General features: G+C 36.4%; 1 protein-coding gene across 1 annotated transcript in view; it reads left to right on the top strand.

Moving 5' to 3' along the window:
- Positions 1 to 16,076, top strand: part of ASXL3 (ASXL transcriptional regulator 3) — a gene marked incomplete at both ends in the record, with an annotated part of 110,865 nt that extends 94,789 nt beyond the window's left edge. Inside the window, 4 exons of the mRNA XM_083360753.1 lie at positions 5,560 to 5,656; positions 6,489 to 6,594; positions 9,355 to 11,272; positions 12,459 to 16,076. Of these exons, the coding sequence (XP_083216879.1) occupies positions 5,560 to 5,656; positions 6,489 to 6,594; positions 9,355 to 11,272; positions 12,459 to 16,076 (5,739 nt within the window). The remainder of the gene's footprint in view (positions 1 to 5,559; positions 5,657 to 6,488; positions 6,595 to 9,354; positions 11,273 to 12,458) is intronic.
- Positions 16,077 to 16,580: the final 504 nt, after the last annotated feature.

A 16,580-nucleotide genomic window follows, 5' to 3' on the forward strand; every position in this document is an offset into this window, starting at 1 on the left:
AAGAAAATTTTATCTAAATGAGACAGCAACAACCAGCAATCTTCTTAGTCTCCCCCTCTCTCTCAAATTGAGTGCCTATCAACAGAAAGGCAGAAAATGAATGAATGAGCAAGTCATTTTCCCAGTCCCACTTATTCTGTGATAGAGCATTTCAATTTCAACTCAACAACCTCTTTTAAACTAAACTCAGTGGATGTATATACCAAGGCATTTATGGATTCCTAGCTGCTATCATATAAAATATAGTGCCTAAAGCACGCTGTCCTTGAAAAGTACCTAAGCTGAAGCTATCACAATAAAAGAGACAACTATCTGTGCTGAGCTCCTGATGAAAGATTGACCTGTAAATCTAACAAATCAAAGCATAAATAACCCTTCTAGATCAAACTTCTGTAATGAAACAAATAAGAGAACATATGATCTTCCTTTTTGCCATTTTTCTGTATCTCTGGCCTTTAGAAGACTAACAAGGTTCAGATGTTCCTTATTGCCCCAAATTGTTTCTAAAGACAGATGTTTTGAAGCTGTGGAATAATAGGGGAAGAATTATTGGAGCTATCAGACCAAACTCCATATTTTTTAAAAAAAATTATGAAAGTATTTCTGGCCTGACTGCCACTCTAAAACCTATATCATCTCTCTAAATTTTGACCTACCAGTTTCTTTTTCACGAATTTGTTGAAATATCCAGAGATTAATTAAATCAATTAATGAGAGGGCTGCTGACTTTCCCATTGAAGACAAAGTCCATGGAACGTTCCACCCTGCAATGAAGAACTTACCTAAATCAATTATCTGCTAACATGGGAAATTAAAAAAAAACCCAACCTTGGTTGTCTTTTGTATTTCTTCTGATATACTCAATGATATCTGTTTCATCTCTTGTGCCCTTCCAAGATGGTTTATATCTTTCCATAAATGTGATCATATTCCCTGACCATTTGATATTAGATTTCTTATCCAAAATACTGCGCTCCCAGTTTTGATTTCTAGAAGCTTCTCACATGTTCTCCCAAGATCAATAGTCAATTTTGATCTAAAACAACCTAAAACAATAGTTCTTTCATCTTTTTTTACCCTGATGACACTTAAGGCAGGATGATAAAGTTGAGGAATGGGTGGCACATCATCTTCTATCTCTAACCCTTGATTTTGGAAGCTAGTAAGATGTTGTCTATTGAGATATTTCTATCAGCTAGCAAAGCAAAAAAGATCTCGGTTATAAAGTGTAAATTTAGAAACAAAATTGGTATATTTTTAGTTTGCCACAGTACCAGTAGATGTTATGGTTTCCAAAAAAGAGTGTATGACATGATTAATGCCCAATTTTCCATTAGAAAAATGAGGTGTCAACTTTTTAAATACTTTTATGGTTGGGTAATGGAGAACATTTATTTATATTCCTTTTTAATAAAAGTCTCTCAGTTACTATAATAAAAAATTATTTTAAGCTGTTGGCTGCAACCCAAAATAGACAGAAAAAAGCTTTATCTTCTTTTTTTCCTGCACTTCTCCCCATTCCTTCTTTCTCTGCTTGTTGCAAATAGTAACCTGTTCTTCCAGTAAGCTGATGGATCCTTTGCTTGTACTTTTCTGAATTGTGGCTGTTACATTTAAGAAATTGGTTTGCTGTCCAATTTTCTTTTGCTACTCTTGGGAAGATACATACTTGATTACCTGCAGTTTTTCTTAGACACACTGTTTACATACTTTCTAGTCTCTAACACACTGGGATTTTTTTTATATACAATCTCTGTATACAGAGAGAGAATATAAAACTAGATTACCTTGCAACTGTGTCGCAAGGGCAGCATTATTCAGTTGCAATTTTGTGGTTTTAATTTAGGACAAACACAGATTTTATAAGCAGAATGCCCTTAATTCAAGACCTTAAAGGAAAATATTTAACGCAGCAAATATCAGTAAATCTGACCAGAAACAATATCAGTCTAAATAGATTAATGACCTGATTCAGTAAATTTCAGTAAATTTCTGCTATCAATTCACTAGCCATGAATAACAGTTTCGATAAGTGTTATAATAATCAAGTGTTTCATTTTATGCTATTTAGCTGTATTGCTTATATACCAGAACAGCAAGTTGATATGCATGGTATATGAATTGGCTTAATATATGAAAAGTGCTTAGTTAGGTAAGCCCTTTTTGTATTTTCAAAACTAGATTTAAATCTCTGCTATTGTATAGTCACCATGCCAATCTCAGTATATTCTGATGATTCTGTAGTTTAATATTTTGAAACATACTCATTTAATTGTCTGTTGCAATGTGCATTTGGTAATATATGGCCCAATATTTCCTCAATTTCCTTTATTTATAGCCAGAGGAAGTTTAAATTACTGAGATAAGTTTATCATGACATGTATAACTATTATATGTATCCCACTAAGCATACTTTTCTACCCATACATTCCACAAACTGACAGTATATATTATCCAGTATAATTTGGAAAATAATTTTTCATTTCATTTCCCATTCAGAATGTAAAATATATAAATATAATTAAACCCCTTTCCACAAAAATCTATATTGCTATCGTTTTGCATTTTACTTGGTTTTCTCAAATAAAATTCATTCATGTAGCTAAAGAATGTTTCACCTGGAACTCTAAGAGTAATCCGTATTGTCAACTCATCCGGTGTGCACCATGTTGAAAAATAACTTCAGTCATTTTCTTACACTTACTGTATTTTGAAGATGTTTTGGTATTGTGTACAGTAGTTTAAGCATTGATCCATCCCTGTAATATGATAGTGGATACTAAGGTGTGCATCAGGATCATTAAACCCCTATTCCTATGGCAAAATAGGGAAAATTAAGAACGTTCGTTCCCCTTGCAGAATGGTAAAACGCCTTCTATTCTGAGTTTGAACCTAAAAAAACCTCCAGCCAGGATTTGTTTCTCTGGCATGTCAAGGTGCAAAGGGTGAACATACAGTATACATACAGATATGCCAGTTGCACACATGTATTTGTTTAAGGAAGCTTACCTAACTGCTAAATTTCCTTGTAGAAAATGTACCTTTTATGGAAGTTGCTCAGCTGAAATATTTGGGTATCTTGTGATTTCTTCTGGATTGTAATTTATGGAGCAGTTTTTAGTGACGTTTCTAAATTACTTACAGTGTGTGGATTTTTGGCTCTGAACTTGCCAATCGTGGACATTTTTCTACTAATTTGTTAGTACTTATTACATATGTGAATCTTCAGACTGCCATAATCTTTCTTTGATAGTGTGTTTATAATTTAATACTAGTAAAAGCTACAATATAAGACTCCAGATTTCTTCATGCCTCAGAAGGTACTTTGGATTAAAGTCAAAATTGTAATGGATATGAAATGGAGTCACATTTTACACATTGAAAAATAGACTCCTATGAGATTTGATCAATCTGACAAATGATGGAATGGTAAACATTCAGCTTTATTTTATAGACTGTCTTAAACATAGTTTAATCTCTCTGTGTTATTACATTTCTAAAAAATGTTACAGCTAATCATTTTCTTTATGGCACCTTCCTCTTAAATGTCTACAAGAAAGTTTCTACAATAATCTTTTCCTCACAAATTTCTAAAAGGCAATAATAATTTAATACTGTCCTTTAAAATGGGAAATCAATATTGGATGATAAAATGTTAATTTAGTAAAGTAAGCCTTTGATGTTATAAGGCTAAAGCTTTACTATTGTAGTATAATCAAATAATGTAACATCTACAGTATTACTGCTTATATTAACTATAGAATTACAACCTATAATAACTGAATCTTTTATTTGAGAAATATTTCTGCTTATCAATTATGTATAAAGGTTAAGCAGTAGCTTTATATATGCAATATTGGATTGAGCTGCAGGGAGTCAAACAGATAATAGATTTAACTGGTTGAATGCTTCTGAAGGTGTCAGCTATACAGGAAAATTTGATCATCTGTAAAATAGTATATTCTTTTAGGAAATCATGAAGATTTGAAGTTTTATAAAATGAATGTTTACATGGTATAATATGTATTCCAGTTACAAAAAGGTTATTATTTACTAAGGTTCTGAGTTTTTCTTGGCTTATGAAAATAACTGGTGGGTTCTATTAAATATGTTTTCCACTTTTAAATATTTTTTTTAAAAAACTAATCTTTTTGGTGCAAGTTCTTCAGAAAGTGCATGCCTGGTGAATAGTAATTTCATTGTGTTTAATTCAACAAAATCAGAATTCCAAACCCCAAAGAAGAAGAAAATAACTTTTAAAAACATTTCTTACTCTGGCTCATTAAAGCATTGTTTCCATGAGGTAGCAGTTAAGAATCGTAAAAATCAATAGTATTTTAAAAATCCTTTATTGGCATGATTCTCATAGTTAATTGTGCCTTCTTTGTAACATAGACTATTGAATTAAATGTCTACTTAGAAATTTTTAGTTTTCTCTTCCTTTCATTTTCTTTAATTCTTTAATTTATACAATACATGCACTAAAGATTTAAAAACATTCTCATGTAGTGATTGATACTGAGCAGAAGTCTTAGAAGAAGCTCATAACAATTAGTTTAACTGACAGATTTTTTCTCTCTTTTTCCTTTGAAAGTAATATATTTTATTTAACATATTTAAATTAGATCATGAGAATTGTGAAACTTTACTTGGTGAAAAATGGATCTTTTCATATTTCAAACGTTTCTAGTGTAAAATGGTACCCGACTTCCAATCCGTAATCTAAAAAGAGATTAAGATGAATGGAGGAAGCCAGAATCTAAAACTGTCACTTCTTATTTTGGTTTTTATTAACCATACCTACTTTCCTAATCACTCTGCGAGCTGTAACATAACATTGTGAGTGCACACTATAGATTTTGAGATCCAAAAAAATATAAAGGTGTAGCCCTCAGCTACCAAAAAAAAGGTTGCCCACACTCTTAATGTATCTATTTTATCTCCACTGCAAGTCATCCATTGCACTTCATTCATCTCATGTCATCATTAGAAACTTGACTGAAGGAAGGGTCACAGAATTCTATTAGTATATTGTTTTATTAGCTTTGAATTCTACCCATTGCAGTTCTGTGAAATAATGCATAAGTTTACTTATTTCTTCACTTTGTATGAAATTTGGACACACTGTTGGTCTAATAATTTCTTGCTAGTCACTGAAATAACTTCACTCTTTTTTTAGAGATGAGATATTGGACATGTTGTTTCCAACGTTGCTATTATGTTTCTTTGATTTGCACTTAGATCATAAACAAAGACTGCATCATTATTTGAAAATTAGCCCCATTGAACAGAATGGACTTAACAATTTCCACGTAAACAAAGGATTCCAATATCATAAACAACAGAACATTATTATAGGCACACTGATGTTGGATTAGGCCACTTGCATTTAATTTGATGACTATAATGAAAATGCTATTTAACATTAGCAAATTATTCCCTATGTTATTCCTACTTTCTATCCTTCCCCATTTCACATGATTGGAGCTCTCTTCTTATGTACTCTTAGTTGAAGCAATCTCTGACAGTGACTTCTGCTACCATCGGCTTATTTTCTAGATGGGAAGTGATGGAGTTTTGCGCCTCAGTAGTTCCGCTCTAAATAATGAATTCTTTGCATATGCAGCACAAGGGTGGAAACAGCGATTGGCAGAAGGTAATTTTCTACTTGTTACTAGATTTAACCAATAGTGTTTTTCCTCCATAAAGAGATCCCGTCTTGTGTCACAGCAAGGAAACATACATTTCAATACTTTAAATACCGTACTTTATTCTCTCTCAGCCCAATGTCTCTTGCAGAGTTGTGGGGGAAAATTGGGAACAGGGTGCTGTAACACTGCCTTGAGCTCCTGGAGGAAAGGCGGGATAGAAAACTAAGCAAAGAAATTGATAATACGTAAAGTGGCAAGATTTCAAAACTATGTACACTAGATCATCTTCCAGTTGTATTAAGCACGTCTGTCTCTTATACCTCACCATAGATTATCATTGGGTACTTCCACTTAAAATATGAACAAGCATTTTCATCAGTGTCAGCTTTGGAAACCTAAATGCATGTGACTAAATCCCACCAATACACTCTAGAAATACTAAAAACAGCACTACAAGCACCATTTTAGCATAGGTTTCTCGCAAATAAATTTTGGATTGAGTTTTGAAGTTTGGATTCAAATTTTTGATTGAACTCTTTGCAGTAGGGGAAAACTTCAACCGGCCATGCCTCATGAAAAACTGCTGCCCAAAGATGGTGGTATCTCAAGCAGCAGCTAGCAGAGCACAGGAACTGCATGATGTTTAGGAAAGCGATGTTGATGTGCAAAAAATCTTTTGACATTTGTCCAAGTTTTGAAACCTTAGAGCACAGTTGGCCAAGCAACTTTAGCACAGCATTTGTATAAAGGGGTCGCCTGCAGAAATTCCTACACTACACAAAACTCAGTTGCACCCCTGGTTAATTCTTTGGACCTTCCATTTCTTGTATCTTTTAGGAGAATTTACACCTGAGATGCAGTTGCGCATCAGGCAAGAAATTGAAAAGGAAAAGAAAACAGAACCCTGGAAAGAGAAGTTCTTTGAAAGATTTTATGGAGAAAAGTGAGTATTAAAGGGGGAAAAATGTCCTCCAATATGTAACAATGTGCCTAGCTATTAAAATATACAATTGCCTTTCATGAAATCTAACTTTTAGTTTTTTACAAAATGCCTAATAAATTTGCCAATTATTTCAGTTCCTATTGCCATTGCTAAAGCTTCCTTGGATTTCTTTTTTCAATTTCTCAACCTTCTATTTTAAACACTAAAAGTAATCTACAGTTTCATCAAAACCTTCCCCAACTATATTAAACACAGATGTATTAAATTCAAATATAGACAATATAATACAGACTGAATATGAATAGGTAAAACCCATCCTTTTTTTAACCTTCAAATTTCAGAAGGAATCATAGGTAATAAAATTAGTTAAATGTAATCACAAAAATTATTTTAGTACTTGTTTTTCCTCCATAATATCCTTTACTAGGGCATTTACTTGAGTGAATAAAAACAATGTATGTTTGTGTATTACATTGTTTAGAAATGCATATTGTATTTTACAGAAATACAAAAAACAACAGTGGAAGAATATTTGTGTTTGAAAAAAGGTTCAGAGTAACATGCTTTCATAAACAAGTATTAAGCTATTATACAGACAGACATTCAATAGTAAATGTTTAATCATTTAAGCAGATGAAATTATTTTCTAATCAGAAAAAGAACAGTTACATTAGACATTTGTGTCATGTTCTCAAATTCACTGCAGGCAATCACATATGTTATACTAACAAATTGTATTCATTTTAGTTCCTTTATATAGGTAGTCCTCAATTTACAACTGGTCACTTAACAAACTTTGGAAGTTACAATGAACCTGTCCAGAGCTATTTACAGCTCAGTTTCAAAGTTCTGACAGCCAGGGGCCCACGGTCATTTTGGGCACTTGGCAACTGGCCACATTTACAGCTGCTTGCAGCATCCTGTGATCAGATGACCACAATTTATAATCTTTTTTTACTAGAAATCTGTATTCACTTCTGGTTTCCAGTAAAATACATACATTGGGTACAGTGAGATCACGTAATGACTGCTTGTTTGCTTAATGACCATGGTGTTTGTTTAATAACTGCAGTATTCACTAAGAACGGCTGCCCAAAAGGTTGTAAAATCAGATGCAGTCACATAAGGACCCACTGAACAGTTGCCATAACTTTTATTAACATAATTTTGGGCTCAGTTGCAGTCATATGTTTATAATTTTCTTTTTGAAGAAAATATTTAAAAGCTTTCAAAAGTAGTTCTATCTTAAAGGGTTTTTTGTTATGAAAGTTATATATATGATTGACTAGATCACTGCAGTAATATAACAATATTTCTGCAAATCATAATCATATGTATTTTATGCTTTCATAGACAAAGAGATTTCATAATTCTGATATGAAAAATATTTTTTCCTATCCCTTTTTTTAAAAAAAAACATGCATCCAGGTTAGCGCAAACACTTTTGCAAGATAGTTTCCCACTTCAGAGTTTGGAAACCCATGCAGACATTTTTCCCCCCAGAAAGAATATCAGTTCTACTTTTCCAAAATAGCTATCTCCAATCTCTTTCTTAAATGTCTCAATGACCCCGATTTTATTCATTTTTGACACACTAGTACTTAAAATATGTGTAGAGATTACATTGTCTGTACTACCAAAACCTTTGCTAATTTTATGTAGTGTTTTCTCATTCTAAGAAAATTAAGTCTATTGTGGTTCTTCTTGTTTAATCCATCTTTTATCTCATGTGGTCTTCTCCTATTATCCCTGAATGGGAGTAGTTGGGGCTGATTGGAATTGTAGTTTGACTCATCTGAAGAGCATTAAATTAATATATAAATATTTTCAAGAAAATTATACACACCCCGAGATCACCTTTTCCTCATAACAAATCCAAACATTACATATCAGACAGTGTAATTCCTTTAATGCAAGGGCGTCAAACTCCCAGCCCACAGGCCGGATGCATCATAGCGAAACCGTGCCCACCCCATTGCCGGCAATGGCAAAAAAGGCACGATACGTCGCAACACGTCACGTGATGTTGCGAGTTTGACACTTGCTTTAATGGCACATCATTAAAGGGACCCTCAGACCTAAAAATATTATGTACCCCAAGTGCTATATTTATAGGGACAGAATAGTTAGATAAGACAAAAATATTTTCTATCAGTAGACTGAAATAATAATAATAATAAATAAAAAACCACCAGTGAAGGAAGTTAAAAATAACAAAATTTGAGCCCTTTTTCCTTTTTGGAGATTTATAATACCTTCATGGCATCATCCAGCCATCATGAAGGTGATATAGAATCTGTCCTCATTACTGTTATTTTGGCACAATAATGGTTGGATGACTCTAGAATATGCTGTAAACTGCTAGTGGAGAAATGGCCAGAGATAACAGGCTTTTAACACATTCTCCAGTCCACACATAGATTTTCTATGATATCACTGAAGGCTGGATACCAGGGCGAGCACAGTAATTTTCTGTATGTAACCATGTGATTCTCTTTGCCCTGGCTTTAGTTGAGTATATATCAATGTGGAATGAAACCCTAACCCTACCCTGTAAATTAATGGCAAAAAACATGTTTTTATATAAGCACATTTAAAAATTATTTTATTAGTCAAATACACTTTTTGTAGATCAGGAATTTGGTATATTTGATTCCTTTGGAGACTATATGTTTATAGCATAGAATGAATATAGCTGTTTTTTTCTGATGTATGTTTATTGAAATATGATTATGTAATTTAACTGTGATCTCTGACTAGGTTGGGGATGTCAGTGGAAGAATCTAGGAAGCTTACATCAGTACAAAATAATGAAGACAATAATAAATCCCTCTCTGGTTCTTCGGATTTGCCTGGTCCTTCAAAAGAGCCCTCTTTTGATGATCATGAAGAAAAGAGCAACCAGTCACCACTCTTGCCAGAGAGAGATTTCTGTCAGGCACTTTGCAACATGGAGCATGTTCCTGCCAAGGATCTAATGGCAGAAACAGAAGACATTTTGATTCCAGAAGAATCCATTATTCAAGAAGAGATTGCTGAGGAAGTTGAGACAAGTATTTGTGAATGTCAGGAAGAGAACCAAAAAGAACATGTGAATTCAGAACAACCAGTTAGTCCAGTTGGTACAAATGAAGAAACAGATCCTTTACCACTTACAGGGAATTCTGAATCATTTATTGTGATGAATGATGTATTAAGTCCATTATCTCATGTTGAAATTAAAGAAGAGGAAAGATTGGCGTATCCCCAGGAAGAAATGCCAGTCATAACAAAGCAGATAGAAAGCAGTTTGTCACCTTCACAATCTGCTTCTTCCTCAAATTCTGTTAGTAATGTGGAAGAAAAAGATTTGGAATCCATAAAAGAACCTAGTCCTCATGGAAAATATTCCCCTGTCCTTAATGGTTCCTTATTCACTGGTGGAGGTGTTGCAGTACATACGGAATTGCAGAGTAACCCTGATGAACTGTCATCTGAAAATGCTTGTATTTCTGAAACATCTTTTTCTGCTGAAAGCCCAGAAGAGCCATCTGCCAGTTTTGCATCTCCTGGAGGTGACACCCAGTCTACTACAGAGGAACCTTCTACACCAGTGTCTCTTGAAACTGTGTGCTTATCAGACATGTCTTGCACTGAAAACGCTGAAATTGATACTCAACAAAAAACTGTTGATGATAATCTGAATACATCTCTAATGTCTGAAATATCTCCACTGCCAGCCTCACCTGTAACATCAGAAGCATCTCTGTTGTCAAATTTGCCCCTAACTTCAGAGGCATCACCAGTTTCTAATTTACCTTTACCATCAGAAACTTCCCCAATGTCTGATTTGCCCTTGACATCTGAAACTTCTTCAGTGTCTTCTGTTCTTTTAGCTTCTGAAACATCTCATTCAAATAGTTTACTATTACCTTCAGAAGCATCTCCACTTTCCAATTCGCCAGTAAGTGAAAGATCTATTCAGCAAAGAAAATCGTTGTGTTTGTCTGAAGAATCCTTGTCACCTCTGAAAGAAGAAACCTGTGGCATTCCTAATATTCCACAAGAAGATAATATTCCATCACAACAAAATTCATTTCAAGGTGTACCCGATGCTATGAAAGCTGTCATATCTGAACCTTCAATAGCAGAAGGATCCCAGTCCAGAAATCTTAGTGATCAAACCTGTGGGTCTCAAACTGAAATAGAGAACCGTTTCATTTCTCCTCTTGCAGAAAGCTCTTCTCCAGAAGTGATAAAAATGAGAAGTCATGGTAGCCAGCAACGATCTGAAAATAAAAGTGCAATCTCTCAACTGGAAGTATCTATCTTAACGGAAGTAGCAGAATGCAAAAATATTGAATCTCTTCCATCTAAGTCTCACACTAAGTTATATACCTCAACATCGTCTTTAGAAATTGGCAGAAATAAGCCTCATAAACTTCAAGGGGCTGTACAGAATCGGTTTGAAAGTTCCTATTCTTCAAAATCAAGTGAAGTTACCAAGTCACCTGAAGTAAGAAATGAAAGCAGGGACCTGGAGATTCCAAAGAGGAAAACAGCTGAACATCACAGTTTTGGAATCTGTAAAGAGAAGAGAGCTAGAATTGAAGATGATCAGACCCATCGTAATTCATCAACAAATTCATCTGAAAGAGAGCCACCACCTCGAGAAGAGCCCAGAGTCCCACCCTTAAAGGTAAATTGAAATAAACCTTTACAAACTTACTTATTACCTGGACTGTATTTCAGTTAAATCAAGAAACACTGGAAGCTGTTTCCATAAGCAGTTGCCACAAATAATTACTAATTTTTGCCTGCAAAATCATTTCATTGTTCCTTGCAGGGTGCCAATAAATAGATTTCCTTATAACATCCTCAGTTGACATCATGTCACCGTTATGAAATACTATATTTTATAAAAGTGATTTTCCACCCTCAGGAACACAGCATTAGAAATTGTCAATAATATGTTTGTTTTGTCATTGAGCAACGCATTAATGAAAAAGGAAAATTGTTCATTGTAATATTTGTAAAATCATAAAATGTGTCTTTCATGCCTCTGGTTCTTAAGATGCATTATATTATACAATGAAAATAATAGAATCACTAAGCATAAATGAGAGAAGTCATATGAGATATAAGAGAGAGCTTTCCTCAGGGTTTTGTGGAGTTTTGTCAGTTACTTAGATAGACATACAAATTTTGTAGACGAGTATGAACAATCAACATTACATTCTTGCTTTATTTCCTTTATTTAGTCGCAGATATAAATAGTTCCTTGTAACAGAGCTCCACAGAAGTGGTGTTTATTCAGATGCTACCAACAGTTGGGTTAAGATAGATAGTTAAACTCTGATTTATTAAATTATAATCATGACTAGAAAGAAAAAAATACCTCTGAAAATAATTGGTAATGCTTTTCTGGCTTCCAATTTTGCAAAACCTATAGAAAACCTATAGAAAATTCAGTGAAATCTTTTTTTTTCAAATACCTAGATTCTGAATACGTCATTGAAAATCAGAAAATATGATTGTGAAAAGTAAACTGTATAGAACAGCATAGCTGGCTGGGGAATTCTGGGAGTTGAAGTCCACGCATCTTCAAGTTCCTAAGGTTGGGAAACGCTGGTATAGAAAGAGACATGCAGCATAAATAGATGTGCTGGAAAATATTAAAAGACCCTGAAACTGAACTCATTATTTCTTCCAGTTCATAAAGCAATATATTAATGGGTGTGTGTGTGTGTGTGTGTGTAATAATATGTAGAGTATTAAACAGTTGCTTGTGCTAAATACAATTTTCTACCATCTTATGGTAAAGACGTTCACTGTAAATTATAATTTCCTAATATGGTTTTCATATATTCTCTTTTCCCATTCAGATACAACTCTCAAAAATTGGCCCACCTTTTATCATCAAGAGCCAGCCAATTTCCAAACAAGAACCTAAGGCTACTCCAAGTACCTCTGTGAGCAGCGGGAGAAACACGGGGGCCAGAACTCTTGCAGATATCAAAGCCAGAGCCCAGCAAGCCAGAGCTCAGAGGGAAGCAGCAGCCGCCGCTGCAGTTGCTGCAGCTGCAAGCATTGTTTCTGGAGGGCTAGGGAGCCCCTGTGAAGGTGGGAAGACCCGAACATTGGCCCACATCAAGGAGCAAACAAAGGCCAAGTTGTTTGCAAAGCACCAAGCAAGAGCCCACTTGCTCCAGAACAACAAGGAAAGCAAGTCTCAGCAGGCCTTGAAAGAAGCGCCATCAGTTGTGGAGATCTCTATGGCTTCGGAGACAAAGATTGAAGGATCTACTGGTGTAATTATAGTTAATCCCAACTGTCGGTCTCCTAGCAACAAATCTGCTCACCTTCGTGAAGCTACTGCTTTGTTGCAGCACTCTCTTAATGCCACTACTTTGCCAGACACTAGCACTGATATCCCTGTTCAAAATTCTGACGAAAGCATATCTGTGCCTCATTTTTGTGAGAAAATGCTATCTTCTACCTCTTCGGAAAGTATTTCAGTCCTATATAACAAAAACTCAGTTCCTGGTTCTGTGTGTAGCACTGCTAAGTCAGGAACAATTAAGGAACTTTCTTTTGCAGGTGCAGTTGATAAGCCCTCTGTTTTAATGTCTGTTGAAAGTACGGAGGCAAAGACTAGCAATATAACTATGCTGAAATCCGCCCAAGGGACTGACATGCCATGCGTTGCTATTGTGCCAAAATGTCATGAAAACTCCGCTCCTCTAGCCACAGCCAACACTACTGTCTTGTCAGATTCCTTAGAGGAGAAAATGTTACCAATGCCAAGTAGCAATGCAACTAGTGCAATTTCAAGTCAATATACCACTGTGCCAACTTCATCTATTGCAAGTAATTTATCAGATCACCTGTCTGGCAGCTCTGTTTTGATTCCTCCAGGGGGATCTATAAGTAGATATCCTTCGGATAAAATATCCCTAACTGGGTGCAGTGACCCAAGTGCTTTATCAAACGACATCTCTGTTAGGGCAGCTTTACATGGAAATGAGGCACTTTCAGTAGGAGATTCTATTGGCAGGACTTCCATTTCTATATTTGCCAGCAGCATGATGACTGTAAATTCTTACGATAATTCCACCAAAATTAGTGCTGATGGCATAGAGAGAAATTCGGGGATGAGAAGCCGTTTAGATATGCCTGGTAAACCTTCAGTAGGATATATACAGGCACCTGCAAATAGATCCATTCCTTGTAAAGTCATTGTTGACCACACAATGACAACGATGAATTCAAACCTATCTCTGGGTCTTTCCACTGAAAGTGCAGAAAGTAGCATGGAAATGCAGAACAGGCCGATTAGGACTGAACCTACTTTACAAAACATAACATGTCCGCAAGTATCCGTCATAAGTAGGCCAGAGCTACTTAGTAATGAAAATTTGGAGCCCAGCTCTGGCTTTAACAACGGTCCAACCAAGCCAGATGGCAAGCATTTACAAGCAGCGTGTACTGCTCTTCGAGAAGTGCCTCTTGGGCCTCAAGATAAGCAGTTGGATATTGTTCCTTCTACCCAAGGTTTTTCAGAACATTTTCAAGATCCTTTAACTTTCAAGAGGGAAGCAGAAAGTATTTGTACCAACCCATATAATCCTAACAGCCGAATCTGTTGGAATGACAGTGAGGCAATGAATACTGAGCAGTCTTTGGTCAGTCATCTTAACCCAAGTAAGCATAAGGAATATTCAGAAAATAACTGTTTAAAAAATGTGAAAACAGAGCCTTCAGGTTTGGTACATCTGCATGAAATGCATACAAGAAATGTTGTGACAAGCATCGCCTTGCCTGTTAAGTCAGAAGGAAATGAATCTGACAAATGCTTTAGGATGGATACGGAAGATTTTGTAAGACCTGAAATGCCTGTGCAAACTGCAGAAATAGCCCCAAGTTCACAGCCAGCTCAGAACTCTAAGAGATCTGTAACCAATTCCATGGAGCACTCTTTGGCACTGACAACAGAGACACTGAAAAGAGTTACAACGGCTGGAACCTCAAGTTGCCGCTTGTCATCAGTAGAAGCCAATAATCCTCTAGTGACCCAGTTACTGCAAGGCAACTTGCCATTAGAAAAAGTATTGCCACAGCCCAGGTTAGGGGCCAAACTAGAAATCAGTCGGCTTCCTTTGCCTTTGCAAACTACCTCCAGGTGTAAATCAGCCACATCCGAACGAAATGCAATTGAAAACCCTTCCAGCTCCCCAAATGCAGATGGGAGAGATTTTACAACCACAAATATACTCCCGCTGCAAATCCGCAAACGTGAAAATCATCCCAAAAAGAGAGTAGCCAGGACGGCTGCGGAAATTAAATGTGAGCCTGGGAAACCTTCAGTGGATTCAGATATTAAAGTGGCTCCTTGTATAATCACTTCTAGCATGAATCAACTTGGACATGGTCAGCTATTTAAACAGGAGTGGCCAAGCAAGCACACCATTCAAAGCAGAATAGCTCACAGTCCAGAGATTAAGCAGCAGAAAAGGCCATTGCCTTCATGCAGTTTCCAGAAGAACTTATTTAGTGCAGAGAAAAATGGCAACTTCCACACTGAAGTGAGTTCCTCCCATCAGCCACATTTCTACCAAATGCCAATGGCTGCCCGAGGCCCTGTTACTACAGCCACTTTGATGCAGGCAACTTTAAAACCCCCATCTGGCTGTGGTTCCTTTGCTTTCAGCAGGCACCTTGAGCAGAAGGCCCTGGGAGAGGCCAATATGTCTACAGCACCTCACCAGCTGAGACTGGCAACTGTTTTTTCCCCAAACGTTCAAATTAAGGAAAGTGATGACATCCCCAGTGCCTCGCAAACTCTGCAGAATAAATCATTAGTGCATCCCCCACCCCCACCGCCCCTTCCCCCTCCCAATGCAGAAGCTCCATCTGATCACAAACAACCAGGAGTTACTATGGAAACCACCAAAAGACTTAGTTGGCCTCAGCCGGCAAATGTCTGTAGCAATATAAAATCAGAACCCGTTTCTTTGGAGGAAGGCTTAAACAGCAGCTGTGAGCTAGGCATGAAACAAGCTTCCTACGATCAGAATGAAGTCAAAGAACAGTTGAAAGCTTTTGCATTGAAAAATGCCGACTTCCCTTCCTATTTACTTTCAGAATCACAGAAGCCTTTTGCCCCATTAACTGCTCCAAAAATACAGGCGCAGCAGCAGCAGCAGCGTGGAAATTACCCTACAATACACTTTGGTAGCACAAGTTTCAAAAGGGCGTCCTCTGCCATTGAAAAATCTATTGGGATTTTAGGGAGTAGTTCAACTACAACCACAAGCCTACCTATTCAAAATGCCCAAATCCCAGTTCAGAAATTTGCCGACAGCAGCAGTGCAGATGAGTTGGAACTGAAATGTTCTTGCAGGCTGAAAGCCATGATAGTATGCAAGGGCTGTGGCGCCTTCTGCCATGATGACTGCATAGGTCCTTCCAAATTGTGTGTAGCTTGTTTAGTTGTTCGATAGAATCCAAAGCACATTGCTTGTTAACACAGGAAAGCAAAAGAAAAGAATAACTGGAATTCTGTAGGCCATATTGTAAATGGCTAAAAAAAGTTGCTAGGGATGCTTTGGAATGGAGTGATTTTGGCTTGCATGGCTCTCCCTGGTAATTCCCCTTTAAGAAGTGTCCAGCATTCTTATTGTCTTAAAACACAGCATTGTTCATGTCTTAGTGCATAATTTTATTTTTATCATTTATAAGTTGATCTTCCCAATGAAAAGAATGACAAATTGCTCAAGGTCCATGTTTCTGTACATGAAAGAGCACGTGAATGTGGCACAGCCATAGCCCATGAAGAAAAGAAAAGGATCAAAAAGAATGAAAGTCAGGTTCCCTTAGCACACAGGTGTCAAACTCGATCACGTCATGTGATATATTGTGACATATTGTGATGTTTTTTGCTTTTGTGGAGCCGGGATGGGCGTGGCCTACACATGACACATCCGGCCCACCGGCCGCCAGTTTGA

This window comes from Vipera ursinii (assembly GCF_947247035.1).
Source record: "Vipera ursinii genome assembly, chromosome: 3".
Taxonomy (NCBI): Eukaryota; Metazoa; Chordata; class Lepidosauria; order Squamata; family Viperidae; genus Vipera; species Vipera ursinii.